The 17,637-nt window shown below is 38.2% G+C and overlaps 1 protein-coding gene across 1 annotated transcript; it reads left to right on the top strand.

Annotated features, from left to right (window-relative positions):
• Positions 1 to 4,290: 4,290 nt before the first annotated feature.
• tmprss13a (transmembrane serine protease 13a) lies at positions 4,291 to 17,496 on the top strand. The gene is made up of 13 exons (XM_084950939.1): positions 4,291 to 4,439; positions 9,642 to 9,816; positions 9,962 to 10,069; positions 10,615 to 10,785; positions 11,155 to 11,281; positions 11,879 to 11,974; positions 12,064 to 12,107; positions 13,716 to 13,878; positions 14,148 to 14,323; positions 14,991 to 15,089; positions 16,355 to 16,497; positions 16,615 to 16,767; positions 16,850 to 17,496. Exons 1-13 carry the CDS (start codon positions 4,422 to 4,424, stop codon positions 16,862 to 16,864), a joined length of 1,488 nt encoding a protein of 495 aa, XP_084807065.1. The 5' UTR covers positions 4,291 to 4,421; the 3' UTR covers positions 16,865 to 17,496.
• The last annotated feature ends 141 nt before the right edge of the window (positions 17,497 to 17,637 follow it).

Genomic DNA, 17,637 nt, shown 5'->3' with positions numbered 1-17,637 from the left:
ACTTGGACGCGTGTGATGGAGCATTGTCCTGCATGAAAATCATGTTTTTCTTGAAGGATGCAGACTTCTTCCTGTACCACTGCTTGAAGAAGGTGTCTTCCAGAAACTGGCAGTAGGACTGGGAGTTGAGCTTGACTCCATCCTCAACCCGAAAAGGCCCCACAAGCTCATCTTTGATGATACCAGCCCAAACCAGTACTCCACCTCCACCTTGCTGGCGTCTGAGTCGGACTGGAGCTCTCTGCCCTTTACCAATCCAGCCACGGGCCCATCCATCTGGCCCATCAAGACTCACTCTCATTTCATCAGTCCATAAAACCTTAGAAAAATCAGTCTTGAGATATTTCTTGGCCCAGTCTTGACATTTCAGCTTGTGTGTCTTGTTCAGTGGTGGTCGTCTTTCAGCCTTTCTTACCTTGGCCATGTCTCTGAGTATTGCACACCTTGTGCTTTTGGGCACTCCAGTGATGTTGCATCTCTGAAATATGGCCAAACTGGTGGCAAGTGGCATCTTGGCAACTGCACGCTTGACTTTTCTCAGTTCATGGGCAGTTATTTTGCGCCTTGGTTTTTCCACACGCTTCTTGCGACCCTGTTGACTATTTTGAATGAAACGCTTGATTGTTCGATGATCACGCTTCAGAAGCTTTGCAATTTTGAGACTGCTGCATCCCTCTGCAAGATATCTCACTATTTTTGACTTTTCTGAGCCTGTCAAGTCCTTCTTTTGACCCATTTTACCAAAGGAAAGGATGTTGCCTAATAATTATGCACACCTGATATAGGGTGTTGATGTCATTAGACCACACCCCTTCTCATTACAGAGATGCACATCACCTAATATGCTTAATTGGTAGTAGGCTTTCGAGCCTATACAGCTTGGAGTAAGACAACATGCATGAAGGGGATGATGGGGACAAAATACTCATTTGCCTAATAATTCTGCACTCCCTGTATACTCTCTAGTGTGTATCACAGACTCAATGCATCATTAAGTATCTCATTAATATCAGCCATGAATAAACCTCTAATGAGCCTACAAATTAAAATGCTGAACATCAGGTCTCACAATATAGATCTACATTACAACACCTGGATTATACTTAAGCACATTTCCTTTAAGGTCATTATCTTTTATGCATCAGTTTTACAGTCATGCAGAGTCACAACAAAGGAAACTTGGGGGAAGATAACAGGCAGATGACGTATCACAAATCATCTAGATTCAGATCTAAAACTGTGTTTACAGTTTGCGAAAGTCCCACATTCATGTTTCCAAAAAGTTGATTCTGTTCATCTGGATTTTGCATTCAGAGCCCAAAGAAGTCACCTGGATGAGTCATGAAACATTTCTGAAACTGTAAATTTAACGTCCAGATGAACAGAATCAGCTTCCTGGGATTCCCTTACCTGGATGACTGAGGATACGTGAAGACATTCATGTTTACAGTTTGTAAGATACATATTATGCAACATGCTCAACAACGGTTCAGCAAAGATGAGCAACAGAGATGCAAAGAGTTTGCAGAAATAGTATCCACTACACTAAACTACAGATGAGTGAGAAAATTAAAGCCACAACTAAGACAAAGTTGGTATTAACATTGTGTTAGACCAGTATGTGCTGCCATAACAACTTCACTGTGTGTTGTATTGATGCTATAAGCCTCTGGAACTCTACAGGTGAAAAGAAGCTGTTTTTTTTTGCTTAAAAGATATTCCATTGGGAGGGTAATGAAGAGCGTAAAAGTTCAAAAGACCCAAAAAACACTCCAGCAAAATGCCACCCAAAGCAAAACATTTGCTGGATTCCATCACTGTAGGGAAGATTTGAGTTTTTTCTTTAATTTTCACCAACCTACCAGTATTTCCCAACCAAGTGGGAAATACTGAGGATGATCAGCCTGGTGGGACTTTCAGATTTTCAAGAGTCTCAATGGTTTGGCACCACCTTATTCAACTAACTTTTGCGTCGCTGCATTTCCAGCTGCTCCTCAATATTCCTAGATCAAACCTTAAAAGCAGAGGCGATAGAGCCTTTTCATTTGTGGCTCCTAATTGAAGGAACAACCGATCATTTCACATAAAAGCCACCCACTCTCTTAGTCGTTTCAAAACACTGCTTAAAACCTACTTATTCTTGCTTGCTATTAGTTCTAGTTGAGCAGAGTTCACTAGTTTTTATTATGCAAACACAGACTTATGTGTATTTTTCATTTCATGATTTTAGTGTATATTTATTTTTGATTTAGTGATTTTTATGCGTAGCGTATATCTCTTATAACCTGTACAACAATTGAGGTTGTTTAAAATCTGCTATAGAAATAAATTCCGACCTGACTTGACTTGTCAGTTATACATTTTGCACGGTCAAAGTGAAACAGCGATGAAAATTATGTTTTAGTTTCAAATTGAAGGGGGTAAAAAAGAACAACTGAAGAAATGTGTGGCTGCAAGAGGAAGTAGAGATCATATATAAAGTGAATCTGGCAGGTGCAAATCAGAAATACCCAGGAGCCACATCTGTGCAGAAAGGCACCAATTTCGTGAGAAAAATGCTTTCTCGCACATCCAAAATTACTTGTATTACCACGATTTGGTTCCTTGTGATTTTGCCACCAGTATTTCATTTTGCTTAATGTTTTAAAGCCTAAACAATGAAATAATTACCATAAAATTCAAATTGGTAGCACTTTATAATAATGTCAAAGTATTAACTACTGTTAAGATATTAGTAAATCATTAACATGTACTTAATTCATAATTTTGTATAGCATTACCCCTCCTTATTATGACATTTATAAATACAGAGATATTATTATGACTATGATTATGATTATTACTAGCAGTAATGTAGTAGCAGTGATAGCTGTACATAGTTACACCATGTACAGTAGTGATAGCTGTACATGGTGTAACTGTAACAGATATATTTATAAATATAATATTAATACTGATAAAAACACATCTATATTTATGAATGACAGACTAATTCAACATAAATGATGATTTAAGCACTTGCTTATACCTTAATAATACCTTAATACTAATGCTTAATAGTGTGACATCAATATAAAGTGCTACCTTTATTCTTTTTTGAAAGTGGAATGTTTATTTAACCTTCTGAAAAAAATGAATTCAATACAAATTTGGATATTTTAATTTTAATTTGTATCATATTTCCATTTTTTTGCAATGTAGTAATTGTTATGTATTATACAATGTAAAATATATTGTTCAATTTATTTCTGTTTTTAAGAAGTGCTGTGCAATACTGCAAATTCTGGTATCAACCTGATACCAAGTAAATACTGGACCAGTATTGCCAATAGCGATACAGATACATAGGGGAGAGCAGTGTGTCATGATTTATGAGATGAATCATCTTACGATGATAGAAACAAAGTATCAATCCTATCGTGCCAGTATTTCCCCTTGTGGGACTAATAAAGGTATATCATATCATATCATATCATATTGATCCGATAACAATACTAATAAACTATCAATATTTGTATCGATCCACCCACCTCTATTTTTCAGAGGGAGAAATTGCACTAATAATGTAGAAGTCTTCCTGGATGCTAGGTGGAACGGAAATGCTAGGTGAGGTCAGACGCTGGAGACTTGGGGGAATAAAGATTAAACAGACACTTTTTGAAGCTTAAAACACACCAGAAAATTGACAACACATATCTGCATAATAATGTCCAACACCCTGGAGGACAACAAGGAGAATTTGGATGCGCTGAAGGAATACACTGACTGGTGCTTCGACGCTATAGTCAGAAAGAAGGCCCAGAGTTTCTCTTCCCCAGCAAAGAACGAGATGCCGTCTTCCAAGAGAAGTCATGGACCAGACGACCAGATAGCCAGGAGGAGCTGGTCGTCTGTTCGGGGTCCAGGCTGATGGGCTGCTCTGCTGTTGTGGGGCCGGGCAGTCTGCTTGTCTCCAGGGTTTAAATACACTGTGGTGAATTCTACATCCATGAATTCCAGATTGAAAAAGAAATCATGTCATACTCTTGGAAGAAGAGGCCAGTTGAGTCCAGGGCCCTGACAGCTCAGCTTAGGTTATTTGAGCTTCATACTGTGAATCAATCTCAGTATGCTGCTGCTACAAAACTGGTCTGACAGGTAGGATATTGGTGCACTGGACACACCCGTCTCTGTGAAGCAAAGAAGGAAGGATTTACATGGGAGGTATTACGATGGGAGGGGGAAGATAGGCCTACCTACCTATTGCTTGGTTTAAGTTGAGTGGGAAACACAGTTGAGTAGAAAGCAGAGGGGAAGAAAGGAAGAAGAACAAACGTGCTTAATGTTTCACCACCATGCTCCAGACTGTGTAAATCTGCACTGAAAAAGCTCCACCCACCTGCTCTCACCTCCACTCTACACACTTTGCTTTCCTGAATCCAATGGATAAACATGACCCGGTAGGTTTTGATTCTTGCTGGCGTGTCTTCACTCAATAGTCAAACTTCCCACTTAATTACTGTTCACCTGAATGATGGCTGTGTTTTCTGCTTCAGTTTGCATTGTTTTGAATTTAGAGAACTGTGTTGCTTGTGAGTATATGTAGCATTCCTCAGAAGGCTGAAGAATGTTGTTCAGTATAGAGATTACAGAGCGAAAGGTTTGACTTCACTTTCCTTCATGTGTCATAGAGGCTTTCTGTCTTAGCTTATCTAGTCTATATGGGCAATTAGTTGTATTCTTTATTCAATTTTAGACTGTGTAATATAGAGATATGGTATAGATGCACGAACACATAAACAAATCCCTGTGTCTGTGAAATTGTGTATATTCCTGATGTGATGATGGAGGAAATAATGTTATTAAACTTCACATTTTCATTGTACCAACTCTTGTCTTTTTAGATAAAATAAAGAGAGAGATAAAATACCTGTAATTGCAGCTTTCTGCATTTCATTGTATGTTCTGGATATTGTGTTTGAATCTAGAATTATTAATTTTGCCCATACAAGGCTGGCAGATTAAAAAAAAAGGGACAGTTTTAGTTTACCATTTTATATCAGATTATGTTGTAGCTTACCCTGAACTGTGCTAACAGAAGAAAATGGATGGATGGATTTTGTAATTTTAGATGACATGGTTTGTTTGAGTGATGCTGTCCTTTGTGTTGCATAGATCCTCTAATTTTCCCACCTTTTATTTATAATAATAGCTGGAAAGCAAACTGTGAAATATGACCGTGTGCACTATGCTGAGAAATATGACTATACCCCCACCCAATTCTGCTAAGGCATTTGATTACAATAAAGTAAGGTTTATGCTGCCTATAGGTCTTTTTAAAAAAAAAAAAAAAACTATACATCTTTGTTGGTGAGTAATGCTTGCCTTCACAGTTTTTTTTTTTCAACTTTTACTGAACTTAACTTGAAACAGGTGTAATAGCAAATCTAAATTTTGAGAACTATATGCTCGTCTCCCCAGTTTATGGAAGTGTGATCACATTGATATTAGAAAAAAGGTCTCAACAGCTGAGGAAAGGCAATGGTCAAGTCCAAAATTTAGACTGCATAAAGGAAAGTATTTGTTTAAGGGTTATTTACCAGTGACCCTTACACTAATAGCACATCTTATTTTTTCTCAATTTCTTGGTGCGGTTCATACACAAACTGCAAACTGCTGCTATGCTATTCAGGATTGAAATAATTTACAACGTGACAAAAACTGTTTAAATAATGTATGTATGTGAAAACAAACAAATGTTTCTCTTTCATGCTATAAGAATGTCAGGAGGTCAAATGACTCATCAGAAACTTGTTTTTTCACATTGTATGACTTTCTACAGAGGCTTAGTTGATAATGGAAACAGGTGATTAAGGCATGCTGTGTTGAAACAGGTACAGCCACAGAGCATCTAGCATTTGTAAACATTGATATCACCAGCTGCGTTCCCACATGTCGCATAAAGAGCACAGTACTAAAATTAGCACACGTTTTAATTGCTGTACAAAAATACTTTTGCTTAGTTTAGCTGAAAATAGTTTCACATGTAAGTTAGTGACATGTTGGTTGGTAGATTTTGTTACCTTTAGACACAACCAGGCACCAGTAGAAGGTTTGCCTCATTAGACTGATCTACAAAATATATTTTTATTTGCTAGTAGGAAATTCCAGGTCTTTATCCATTGTTTTACAGTGATTTCAGATATGTAATCAAATTGAAGCTTGCGTGTCAGGTTTGTGACATACACATCACTCATGTTTTGATACTGCTGAACATCAATATATCAACACAATGTTTGGAATTGTAGCTATTTTCTGCCAAGACTGTTTTAATTTGTTTCCTTTGTAAGCAAACCAGAAGAAAATACTAGAGATATGTTAAAGCAAATCTCTGTTAATTTAGCTCTTGGTTTTTCACTTGTACTGCATGTCTGTTTGTCTTTGTAGGGACCAAGAGTTGATATTGGCTTTTTATTTTGATGAAATCCATGAGCCATGCTCCAGCAATGAGCGTGGCAAAAACTTAGTAGTTCACACACTTTTTGCCATTGGCAGCATTGGGAAAAACTTAGTAGTTCACACACTTTCAGTGTGTTATCCACAAGCTCAGCAAAACTTTTTCCTCTGTGATTGCTAAGAAAATTCTGGACAACCTAGTTGAGCTGGGTTCAGTTTCATTCGGAACCAATCATCAAACATCCGTTCACAGATTTCAGGACCAACAAAAATGCTTTCCTTAACTTTGGTTTTACTTTTCTTGAGACCAAACTTATTTCTTAAATGCTGAAACATCATCCAAGTTGGCGAGTACTTGGAACATAATTTTCCAGTTTGGTGTCAGCCAGTAAAATCTGCTAAAATACAGGTGAAAGAGTCCCAGAAGGAAAATGCTTGTTGACCAGTGTTGTTATTCTTATTAGATTAATTTCCGGTGAAATTAATCTAATAAATTAATCAGACCATTTGTCATTAAAACAAGAAAACATGAATATTGAAGAAATCAGCAGAAAACTTGTTTAAAACCAAAGATCATGCTGTTATTGATGAAGAAAATAACAAATCAAATTCACATTTTTCTGCCCAAATTTGATTTAGCACAGTGGACATAATTTATAAGACTTTAAGTACTTTGTAACCATATAACTAGGTAAAGATTGACTCTATCTGCATAACTGGTGTGAACACATGAGGATGAATCTTCTTTAACTTGTTTGCTCTAAAACAAAATTGCAGTCTATAACCAGTGCAGTCTTCTAATAAATAAATGTATCTTAATTTTAAAGCTTAATTAAGATTCAACATTATTTATGACTGAATTCAATTGAAAAAATTTATATTTTAAATAACAAAGAAAAAAGTGTTTTCTTCAACCAACAGATTCAGATTCATCCCTGACAAAAAATAGACAAACATCTTTTAAAGCGAAACAATGGGCAATGAACACCATGCTATGTTACACAAGTGCTACACCTATGGCAATCATAGTCCATTGTGCACACTCACAGGGTTTTTTACTGCTGCTGACTGGGTAGCAGAGTCACCTGAATCACCTAGCCAGTAAGAGAAAACATACCTAAAATGCCATTGCACACTATTTCAAGGAAATGGTGCGTGTGACACTGAAACACTAGCAGCACAGGCCAAACTCCTTTGAGAATAAACACAGCATGTGTTGGTGCAGTGATTCTCAAAGTGTGGGATGGGGGCCAGGGGTGAGAGACAAATTTAAAATTAGACGGGAAGTGAACAAAGACAAAGAGTTTGCTGATGCTCTAATGTTGACCTTCATTTCACTAAACTTTAACCTGGGCAAACTTTCATTGTTAATAATTGATAAAAATGGGGAGGTATGGCCCACAGACTAACTTTATCATCTTAGGAAAAAAGAAAATGAGGCACCGGGTCAGTGTTAGGGTGCTGGATTGCTGGATTGTTCTGTAGTAGAAAGGCAATCAGAGAGATATTGTTATATGCAGTGATTCCAGTCAATGACACCCTAAGGTTGACAAATGCTTACTGGAACTTTTTTGTTAACCAAAAACAATACCACACCCTCTTAAAACAAACAAAAAGAAAAAATGCATTAGAAAGTGTTGCAACATCCTTGTTTTGCCCAGATTAACCTCCAACACATTTGGGAAAACTTAAAGTAACACTTGCTAACAACGAAGTGATACCAAAACCAGTTATTTGGTAGATACAGTAGGGAAACGCACTACAGCTGACAGCTGCTTAGACACCATTCTTTTACTAAGGTGGCTATCTAACTAGTCAGTAGTCTGTGCCATGAGTCACTCCCAATGAACACATGGTAGACCTTTAACTCATGTGGATTAAAGTATTTGAGCCACTTATTCCTCTAAGAAAAACCCAGCGAACAAACTTAGGTGCATTTTTCCCACTATCATTTTGCACCAACTTGTCCCATACAAGTCTCCAAATATGGATTAAGACCTTTGTTTGAAATCCTTGATATGGCTACTGGCAGAGACGATATCACTGAGAAATGAGGAACATACTCCTAAATCTGATCTGTTAGACACTGTTGCCAGGATACATCACGTCTTTCTTTGTGCCTATAAGGTTGTTGAGCTGGTGTAGACTTGATAACAGTGTTTGGATATCATGGAGGACAATAGGTTACATGCAGACTCTTGACAACCACAAATGTGCAGCGTCTTAACAACAAGAAACACATATGGATGATTTACCATTCTAGCTCATGTATGTCTAATTGTATATATTATACCTAATATATATACCTTAGAACATGACTTAGTACTGGAAAAATCCTTGTTGACAAGCACAGGGGTCACCAGGTTTTTACTTATCTCAGGAAGGCCCACTTTGGCCCACTTCTCTTTACAGAAACACTCTAAATCCTTTAGTTTTCTTGGCTCCTGCTTGGCAATTTGAAACTTCAGCTCCCTCCACAGATTTTCTATATGAGTGAGTTCTGGCTATGCCCCTGCATGACCTTGACCATGGTCTTGCACATGGTGGTGGTCAGGGTCAGGTTTCTAGCTAGGCTGTAGAGCAGCGGTCCCCAACCTTTTTTGCGCCACGGACCGGTTTATGCCCGACAATATTTTCACGGACCGGCCTTTAAGCTGTCGCGGATAAATACAACAAAATAAAACTAGTACCGGTACCGAAAAAAAGTAGATTTATTCATAACACAAGTGAAAAGACCCAGGAAAACCGAGTTAACGATAAAACGATAACAAAATAACGCTGAAAACCGATAAAAACCCTGAAAACCATACATTTCACACCTGAGCCTCAACTCTCGCGGCCCGGTACCAAACGACTCACGGACCGGTACCGGTCCGAGGGCTGGGGGTTGGGGACCGCTGCTGTAGAGGACCAAATACTAATTTCACTCATTGACATGCAAAACAATATATAACTTTGATTTAATTTGGTTGAAATTCTGAACGTTCAGGTTCTCCCTATTAAAATAAAACTACTCTAAAGATAAGCAAACATACAAATTCAGCAGGGTATCAAATAATTATTCTGCATCTTGTGCCCAAGGAGTGATTACATAATATTGGACATAGACTTCACATGACATTGTTTGTTAGTCCAGTTAGAGATTTTATCTATGAAATCTTGCAGAGTATTTGTTTTGCCCTCATTGTTTTTGTCTTTTCTCTTAGGGCACCCCCCCTCCTCCCTACTACTCTGTTGCTGTCCACACGCAGCCACCCCTCAGGTCTTATGAAGAGGTGGTGTATGGCTTCGGTCCAGGGATGATGCCCCCAACCCAGCCACGTTACATCCCTCGGTATCCATCATCTGTGGCTGTTCCCCAAGTCTCACAGCCCATCACAAGTGAGTTATACCTGCTCCTCCCATATTTTCTAGGAATAAAATCCACGTATTGCAAATGTACAAACAAAATAAATGTTGAGTCAGAGTCGCTCCAACGATCATTAATATGTGTGTCACTATATGCTTTTGTTCTGACTGTGTTTAGTCCCAAAGAAGAAAAAGGGATGCTGTGAGAGCAAGAAAAGGTGCATTGGTGTGTCGGTGTCAGTCCTACTGTTGCTTGCTCTGCTGGGGGTGGCCATTTGGCTTGGAGGTATACTTTGATCACTGAACAGTGTCATCAAAACTTGTGAACTAAGTTATTTGAACCTGTTGTATCTGCATGTGAAGCTCAGTGACTTACAGTATTTTTGTGCCCTTGTGGTCCTAAGAGTGTAAGAATTTATCTATTTTCATTTGCTCATTTTTGTGTATGTTGGTATTTAAAAACAGTATGAAGCATAAACTCAGTTACTAAATGTCATTACCAGTATATAACACATTATTTTGCAACTATAAATAAAAATGGAATGGAATTATATGAATTTTTTTTACTTCCACAGAGATTTGTTGGCACTGACAAAATGTTTTCTCTGTGTGGTCCGTTGCATGCGGTGCTCACTTTGAAAATCATTTATGTTAACTGGAGTACGTATGAATAGTTGCTGATATTTATTAAGTGAGATGGAAAGTCAATTTTAAGATGCATATTACTGTTCTTATTTTATTTCATTATTTTGTTTGTGTGAAGTATAACAATAATGGCACACTCTACCTCTACTTACTTTAAAATCATTACTACATACTCTCCAACCACAGTTGTGTACGGCACCAGGAGTGCAACATCAGCAATCCACTACGATGAGCATGATGGGAGCGATGATGAGAAAACCCAAAGTGCAGTTTTGCCAAAGGACAACTGCCCAAACAATACTGTCAAATGTGATGGAAAAGAGGACTGCCAACATGGCACTGACGAAGCATACTGTGGTAAATCAGCACACTCATAACCTTACCAGGATTGGGCTAATACAAGGAAAGAAGATGAAGTAGGATTGGAAAATAACAATAATAATCTATGGAAGGAATATGTATCAATATATGTAAGAATTCTTAGGGGATCCAACTTAAATCTGAATCATGTATAATTGTATTGGCTTTATTCATATTATACACTCTATGTAATGCCTAACAACAAGGTAAATATATTAGAAGAATGCACAAGAAAGGTCTTGGCAAATTAAACATTTTCTGCAAAATGAAAGCTAAAATTGCATAATAGTCACATATGCACATAATGGACTTAGGAGATTTAAGGTGTATTCTTTTTGTTATCCCTTCTTGTTATTACTTCTCCAGTGAGGTTTGGTGAGGGAAACAGTCTGCAGGTCAGAACAGCCGCAGATGGCCGCTTCCTACCAGTGTGTAACCAAGGGTGGGATGACAATGAAGCCAAGCAGATCTGCAAGCAGCAAGGATTCAGAAAGTATGATCACCACTTTAACCTGCCTATTATTGTCATAGCTCACCTAAAATGTATTGAATGAACATCATGTATAAAAAAGTTTAAAGATAGCTGGGTGCTGGTATAGTTCAGTAGAACAGCCAACCCAGACCATTGCAGAGGCCTGGGTTTGCATACACCCTGAGGCCCTTTACTAGCTGTCTTCTCTCTAGTGCCCTATATAAATAAAGGCTAAAAAGTTTAAAGGCAGCTGAGAAAAAATTTGGATCAAAGGTAATCTTCATAATATATCTTACCATTATCTATCATCAGTTAGACCTAGCACAGGCTTCATGAAAGAGTGATTTAGCTCGTCATTTGGAAGGGTCGATTTCAACAACAGCCCTTAAACACGTGGGCTTCAAACCCCAACCTGTAATTACCCACAGAGGTTCATGAAACATCACCTGATCTGCTGCTGTGTTTAGGGTTGAATTGATTCTCCACAGGAATGACTACCAGTGGGGCATCTCAGTATGATAGAAGCGCAATTAGTTTACAGATTCACTCAGATATTGACTGCAGAAAATGGTCTCTATATGTGCACGTTTATCTAATAATTTTTCTCTCTGTCTCCAGCGTCTATATGACAGCTACAATTCAATCAGATTCCATAGGTTTAACACTGAACAACAGTACAAGATCTGCTCCAATCCAGGCTCGGGTAAATGTCAGGTACATATGATTTGTTGGTTAACAACATTAGCATTGGTTGACTGCATGTACCCATTTTAACATGTTTCCCTTATTGTGGCAACATGCAGTTCTCCCTGTCCGAACAAGCAGACTGTCTCCCTGCAGTGTGTGGGTAAGGAGCCTCCATCTGTTCCTACAGTCATATGTCACACACTTTTTATTTCTTTTTCTATGTCTGCCTTATGTTACACCCAGTACCTATGACTGAAATGCAGTTATTAGCCAGTGCAATACTAACAAAAGTATCTGAATCATTTTCTGAAAATTTCAAGGTTCAATCATTTTTCTGTTAGAATTTTTGATAGCTTTGGTCAGTACACACGGTCGCAATCATGGGGATGATTGCTGGCTGTACGGTTGTTCAGATGATGATAACTGACAACCTCCAGGAGGGTGAGCCACAGAAGGTCACTGCTGAAAAGGCTGACTTTAACAGGCAAGATGAAGCTTTGAAAGGATTGTCAAAGAACTTGGCAGAGCTTTGAATTTGGGAAAGAGGCTGCTATTTTAGCATTAAGAGCCACCAAATACATCTTGATATTAGGAATGTGAGAAACAATATCAAAAATGTCTTACCTGGACTTTATGTCCAACGTCCTTTTAAAAGATCAAATTACATTTTGCATTTCATTTGTAAATCAAGGTCCTGAAGTCTGGAGGAAAGAGAGGACAGAGAGACAGAATCCAAAGTGTTTGAAGTCCTGTGTGCTTTTGCTGTCTATGATGATTTGGGGCACCAAATCATGTCAGTGATATTTTATCATATCAAAAGTTAATGCAGCCATATACCAGGAGAGAGAACTTCATGAGGACTTGATTTCTAGTTGGCGATTCCTTTTCCTAACAGAATAAACACCTATCCACAATGCCATAACTACTGCTAAATGGTTTACCAATCATGATCAGAATGCTGATAATCATTACTGCATTTGGCCAACCGGTCTGATCTGAATCCCAAAGAGAATCTATTAGACATTTAAGAGGAAGAAAACCCCCAAAATACAGATGACCTGAAGGCCAAAGCAAAGTAACTTGAGCTTCAGTAACATCTCCAGATTGCCACACCTTCGATTCCAGATTTCTATAGATTTCTATAGATCATGATGAACTATAAACCCAGGACCCACTGCACCAGTGTAGGGTGCAACAGTGGATCCAATGATTTAATCCCAATACCTAATGGCAGTCAGGGGGCCATAGTCTAGCCTGCAGAAGTCTGTTCATCCTCTCATGGATATGGTTCCCCAAACCATCATATCACCATAACATACAGGTTTCTCTAGACCCTTTCATGTCTCTCAGATATGGTAAGGGTGAACCTGCTCTTACCTGCGAAAAGCACAGGGTGCCAGTGGTGGGTCTGCAATTTCTGGTAGTGAGCACAGGGCCAATAGCGGATGTTAGGACCTCATCAAAGCAGTTAAGAAAACCCCTCTGCTACTTAACTGGCTAAAATTTGGCCTCATAAAATCTTAAGACTTGTTTAAAGTTGTGTAAAAATTACTCAAAGAGTTCTTAAGTTATGGCCACAAGGTGTTTTGTTAGGTGACCTTGATAACATAAAACATTGTGACTCCTATGAAGATCTAACAGCACTGCAGCAGTAACGCTGGCACATACAATGTATTTTTTTCTGCATTCATCAAGGATAAAACTGTATGCTGACAATAGTTTTGTTTCCCTTTCTTTCTTTTGCATGGTACCTTGCATTGTTGTCCAGATTGTGGTAAGCAGCAGGCCACGTCCCGGATCATTGGTGGCACCATAGCTAAAATAGGTCATTGGCCTTGGCAGTTGTCACTACAGTTCAGAGGATCCCATGTCTGCGGAGGAGTCCTGATCTCCCCTGATTTTGTGCTTTCTGCTGCCCACTGTTTCCCAAGGTGACAAAAAAATAAAAAAAAAATAAAGAAAATAAAACAAACATACCTTTGTAAATGTTTTATCACACTCTCTTAAATTGACCATAGTCTACCTTAATAAACTCTCTGATTCCTAGAGTCTGTACATTGTAATTGTAGATATTTTAAGGTCCAGCTGCAGTTAACAATTCAAAATTCATACATTTTAAAAACCATAATGCCAATTATTCTGTGCTGAAATCTACATTAATCTGTTGCTGTCCATTGAAGAGTGTCTTTCGGGGTTTCAGAGACAACTCGGCTCTATCCCCTCAGAACTGGAGAGTATATGGTGGAACGGTGTCGCTGAACAACCTGCCTGTTCCGTACTTTGTTGAGAAGATCATAGTCAATGAGAACTATAACACTAAAACAAATGACCAAGATGTTGTTCTTCTCAAACTTACATCCCCAGTCACTTTCAATGGTTAGTTGCATCTTTACATTCTTTAAAAAAATGTGTGTAGTCATCCAACCTCTATAGCTGTGTTCAGATTTTAATAATCACATAAGCATGTGTGTGGGCATCATGTTGGAAAGCAGAGTGTGTGAAGGATTTAATTGCTTCCTCCATGGAAATATTCAGCACAGAAATCCTTCGATGATGAAACCTGTGTTTAGTAGCACTATGTAGAGTGTTATGCATATATATTCTGTACAGTATAGTGGGGGAAATAATTATTTGATCCCATGCTGAATTGGCTCAAAGAAAGGAACAGTCTTTAATTTTTATGGTAGCTTTATTTTAAGCAACCATACACATCACATAAAGTTTTTCCAAATTCAGCAGGGGATCAAATAAGTATTTCTCTTACTCTCTGCTGTATATAGTCTACAGTAGATTATGTAGATTATTAACAAAAACAGGACACTAAAACAATATGCAGGATAGTAATAGCAATGAAAATATTTCCTTTGCTGCTCAGTCTGAGCTTTGAAAGCCTGTGAGTTCACAGTCAAACTGTTAATCTGCTTTACATAGTGAAGTTGTTTTACCGTATATGTACAGATCTATCTACAATACTATCCTTTTGAGCACACAAGGCAGCTGATGTGTTGGCAAAATTTTAAATAAATATTTTTGTGTTAACCAGATAAAGTTCAGCCTGCTTGTCTGCCAGCATATAACCAGAACTTTGTCCAAGGAACTCAGTGCTGGACCTCGGGTTTTGGCACCACACAGGCCGGTTCAGGTAAGCAGAAATTCAGAAATGTTAAGTATCTAGAAATCTAGACTAGAAATCTAGCAAATGACCAAGTTTTAGTTATTCATGAATGTAATTTATTTTACTGCATTCCCATGATTTCCATACTAATGTGTTGGGCAATACAGTCTGCCTTGCGTACATCTGCATTACATGTTTAAGTGCTGTTGTTTCCAGTAATGTTTGATTGTTTTACTGTAGATAAGGCTTTAAAAGTTTAGGTTTGGTCTATGAGTGATGTTTAGCCATTTTACTCACTGAAACTAAAGCCTTAAATTGTAGGAAGTTAGCACCCACCCAACGCATTGATAGAACAAAAATACAACATGAGCATAAGTATTCGCAGCCTTTGCTATGGCACTCAAATTATGTCAGATGTTTCTACAACATGACTGGAGTCCATCTGTGGTAAATTCAGTAGATTGGACATTATTTTGAAAAGCAAACATCATCTATATAAGGTCCCATAGTTGATGGTGCTAATGAATTGTTGAGAAAGAATTGTATGGAGGTATAGATCTGGGGAAAGGTGCAGAAAAAAAAAGAAAAAGAAAAACTTCTGCAGCATTAAAGGTTCCAGTGAGCATAATGGCCTCCATCATCCATAAATGGAAGAAGTCTGAAACCATCAGGGCTCTGTCTGGCCAGTCTGAGGTACTGGGAAAGAAAGGCCTTAGTCAGGGAGGAGACCAAGAACCCAATGATCACTCTGACAGAGCTCCATCTTTGCTCTGTGGAGATAGGATAACCTTTTAGAAGAACAACCATTTCTACAGCACTACACCAGTCAGGCCTGTAAGGCAGAATGACCAGACGGAAGCCACTCCTCAGTGAAAGGCAAACTATTAAACATTGCTGATGCAATAAAAAACAAAAACAAAAAAAAATCTGCAAGCTGAGAAAGAATGGGGAAGGATTACAAGAAAGCAACAACAATGCCATCAGGGAATGATGAGAAAGTAACTAGTATCTGTTGTCTATATAATCATCTGATGAAAAATATGCTTGAAAAAATAATGTTAACGACTGATGGGTGGGTGACAGCTCTCAATCAATAAACAAAAGACTGCGAAATTATTAATCATAAAAACTGAAGAAAAATGAAGAAAACAAACAATGCACAATTTCTGTTGCTCAGACGGTGCAACTCACAATAATGTATAATATTTACATCAAGCTACTATTGTGGGGTATTATATTGCCATGGAAAGGAAACAATGACGTTTTTTTCTTTTTTCTTTTTTTTTTTAAAGGTGTTGTCTCGAAGGATCTGATGGAAGTGAGCGTGGACATCATTGATACACGGGTGTGTAACAGTCGTGATGCTTATGGAGGTCTAGTGACCAATAATATGCTTTGTGCTGGGAAACTCGAAGGAGGCAAAGACTCCTGTCAGGTGAGCATTCAGTATTAAGGAACAGCTAACAGAAATCATATAAGTATGCATGGATTTGACCATCTAGCAAACTTTGGAGTAACATTTCTGCTAACCAAGTATAATATATTTTTCCAGGGTGACAGTGGTGGACCTCTGGTATGCCAGGGAGAGAGTCGCTTTTACCTGGTGGGGATTACCAGCTGGGGAGCTGGCTGTGGTGAAAAAAACAAACCCGGGGTTTACACCAGAGTCAGTAGTGTTCTGCCCTGGATCTACACAAGCATGCATGTAAGATTGAAAGCAAAAATAATAAATAAGAACTAGAAGGGGAAGGCTTTCTCTATGTTAACACCTCCTTTGCCTCTTGCAGAGAGCTATGGTGTGACATCACTTTGCCTCCTGCTGGTGTTTTCCTCCCAGTGAAGTTGTCTTGAGGGAGTAGCAGCATGATAGAAATGCCCACATACATTCATTAATGTTTTGCTCATCATCTATACTCATCCCAGGTCACATGGATTTAATATATTTTACACTACCCACATGTATACAAGCTAATCAATGCACTGACTTCAATTTTGATTTTATTCTTTTGTGTGTACTAAAGCTTATTTTTAATTTAAGTGAGCTTTAAAAGCAGATTTTTTTCCCCCAATTGTATCTTATTGTAATTCAATTAAAGGCTTTACTGAGGCTCTACTGAGATTTCCTTAATCAGTTTGTGGTTGATTAATGTATGATTGTGTATGATTAATTATTATGAAGGTGTTTTTTTCTCTCAGGAACACAATTTTAACTGTTGTGTACCATATTAAAATCAAAATATTTTGTGCATTACCTTTGTGAGGTACAAGTACCGTGACACTTGAGTCACTAAGCAGTGCACTTAAACCACTACTCATGTTGGGATTTTTCTTGAAATTGTTCTTGATTGTATGCCATTTTTCCGTATTCTTTGTTATGTTCATGTCATAGGTTTGTGAAGGATTGCGCGAATAACAAACACAACATATATCAGATAAAGAAGGAACCATCCACTCCCCTTTATTGTGGTGTTTAATGATTTTGTGAGCAGGAGGGTCTGTGGTGAGCGTGCCTGGTGTGTGAGAGAGGGAGAGATGCAGAAAGGGAGCGGCGGGGACGATTCCACGCACTAAATAA

Source organism: Perissodus microlepis, chromosome 14 (assembly GCF_051167445.1).
Source record: "Perissodus microlepis isolate ML-2025 ecotype Zambia chromosome 14, ASM5116744v1, whole genome shotgun sequence".
NCBI lineage: Eukaryota > Metazoa > Chordata > Actinopteri > Cichliformes > Cichlidae > Perissodus > Perissodus microlepis.
Note: the sequence above shows the minus strand (reverse complement) of the source record. Positions and strands in the feature narration are given on the sequence as shown.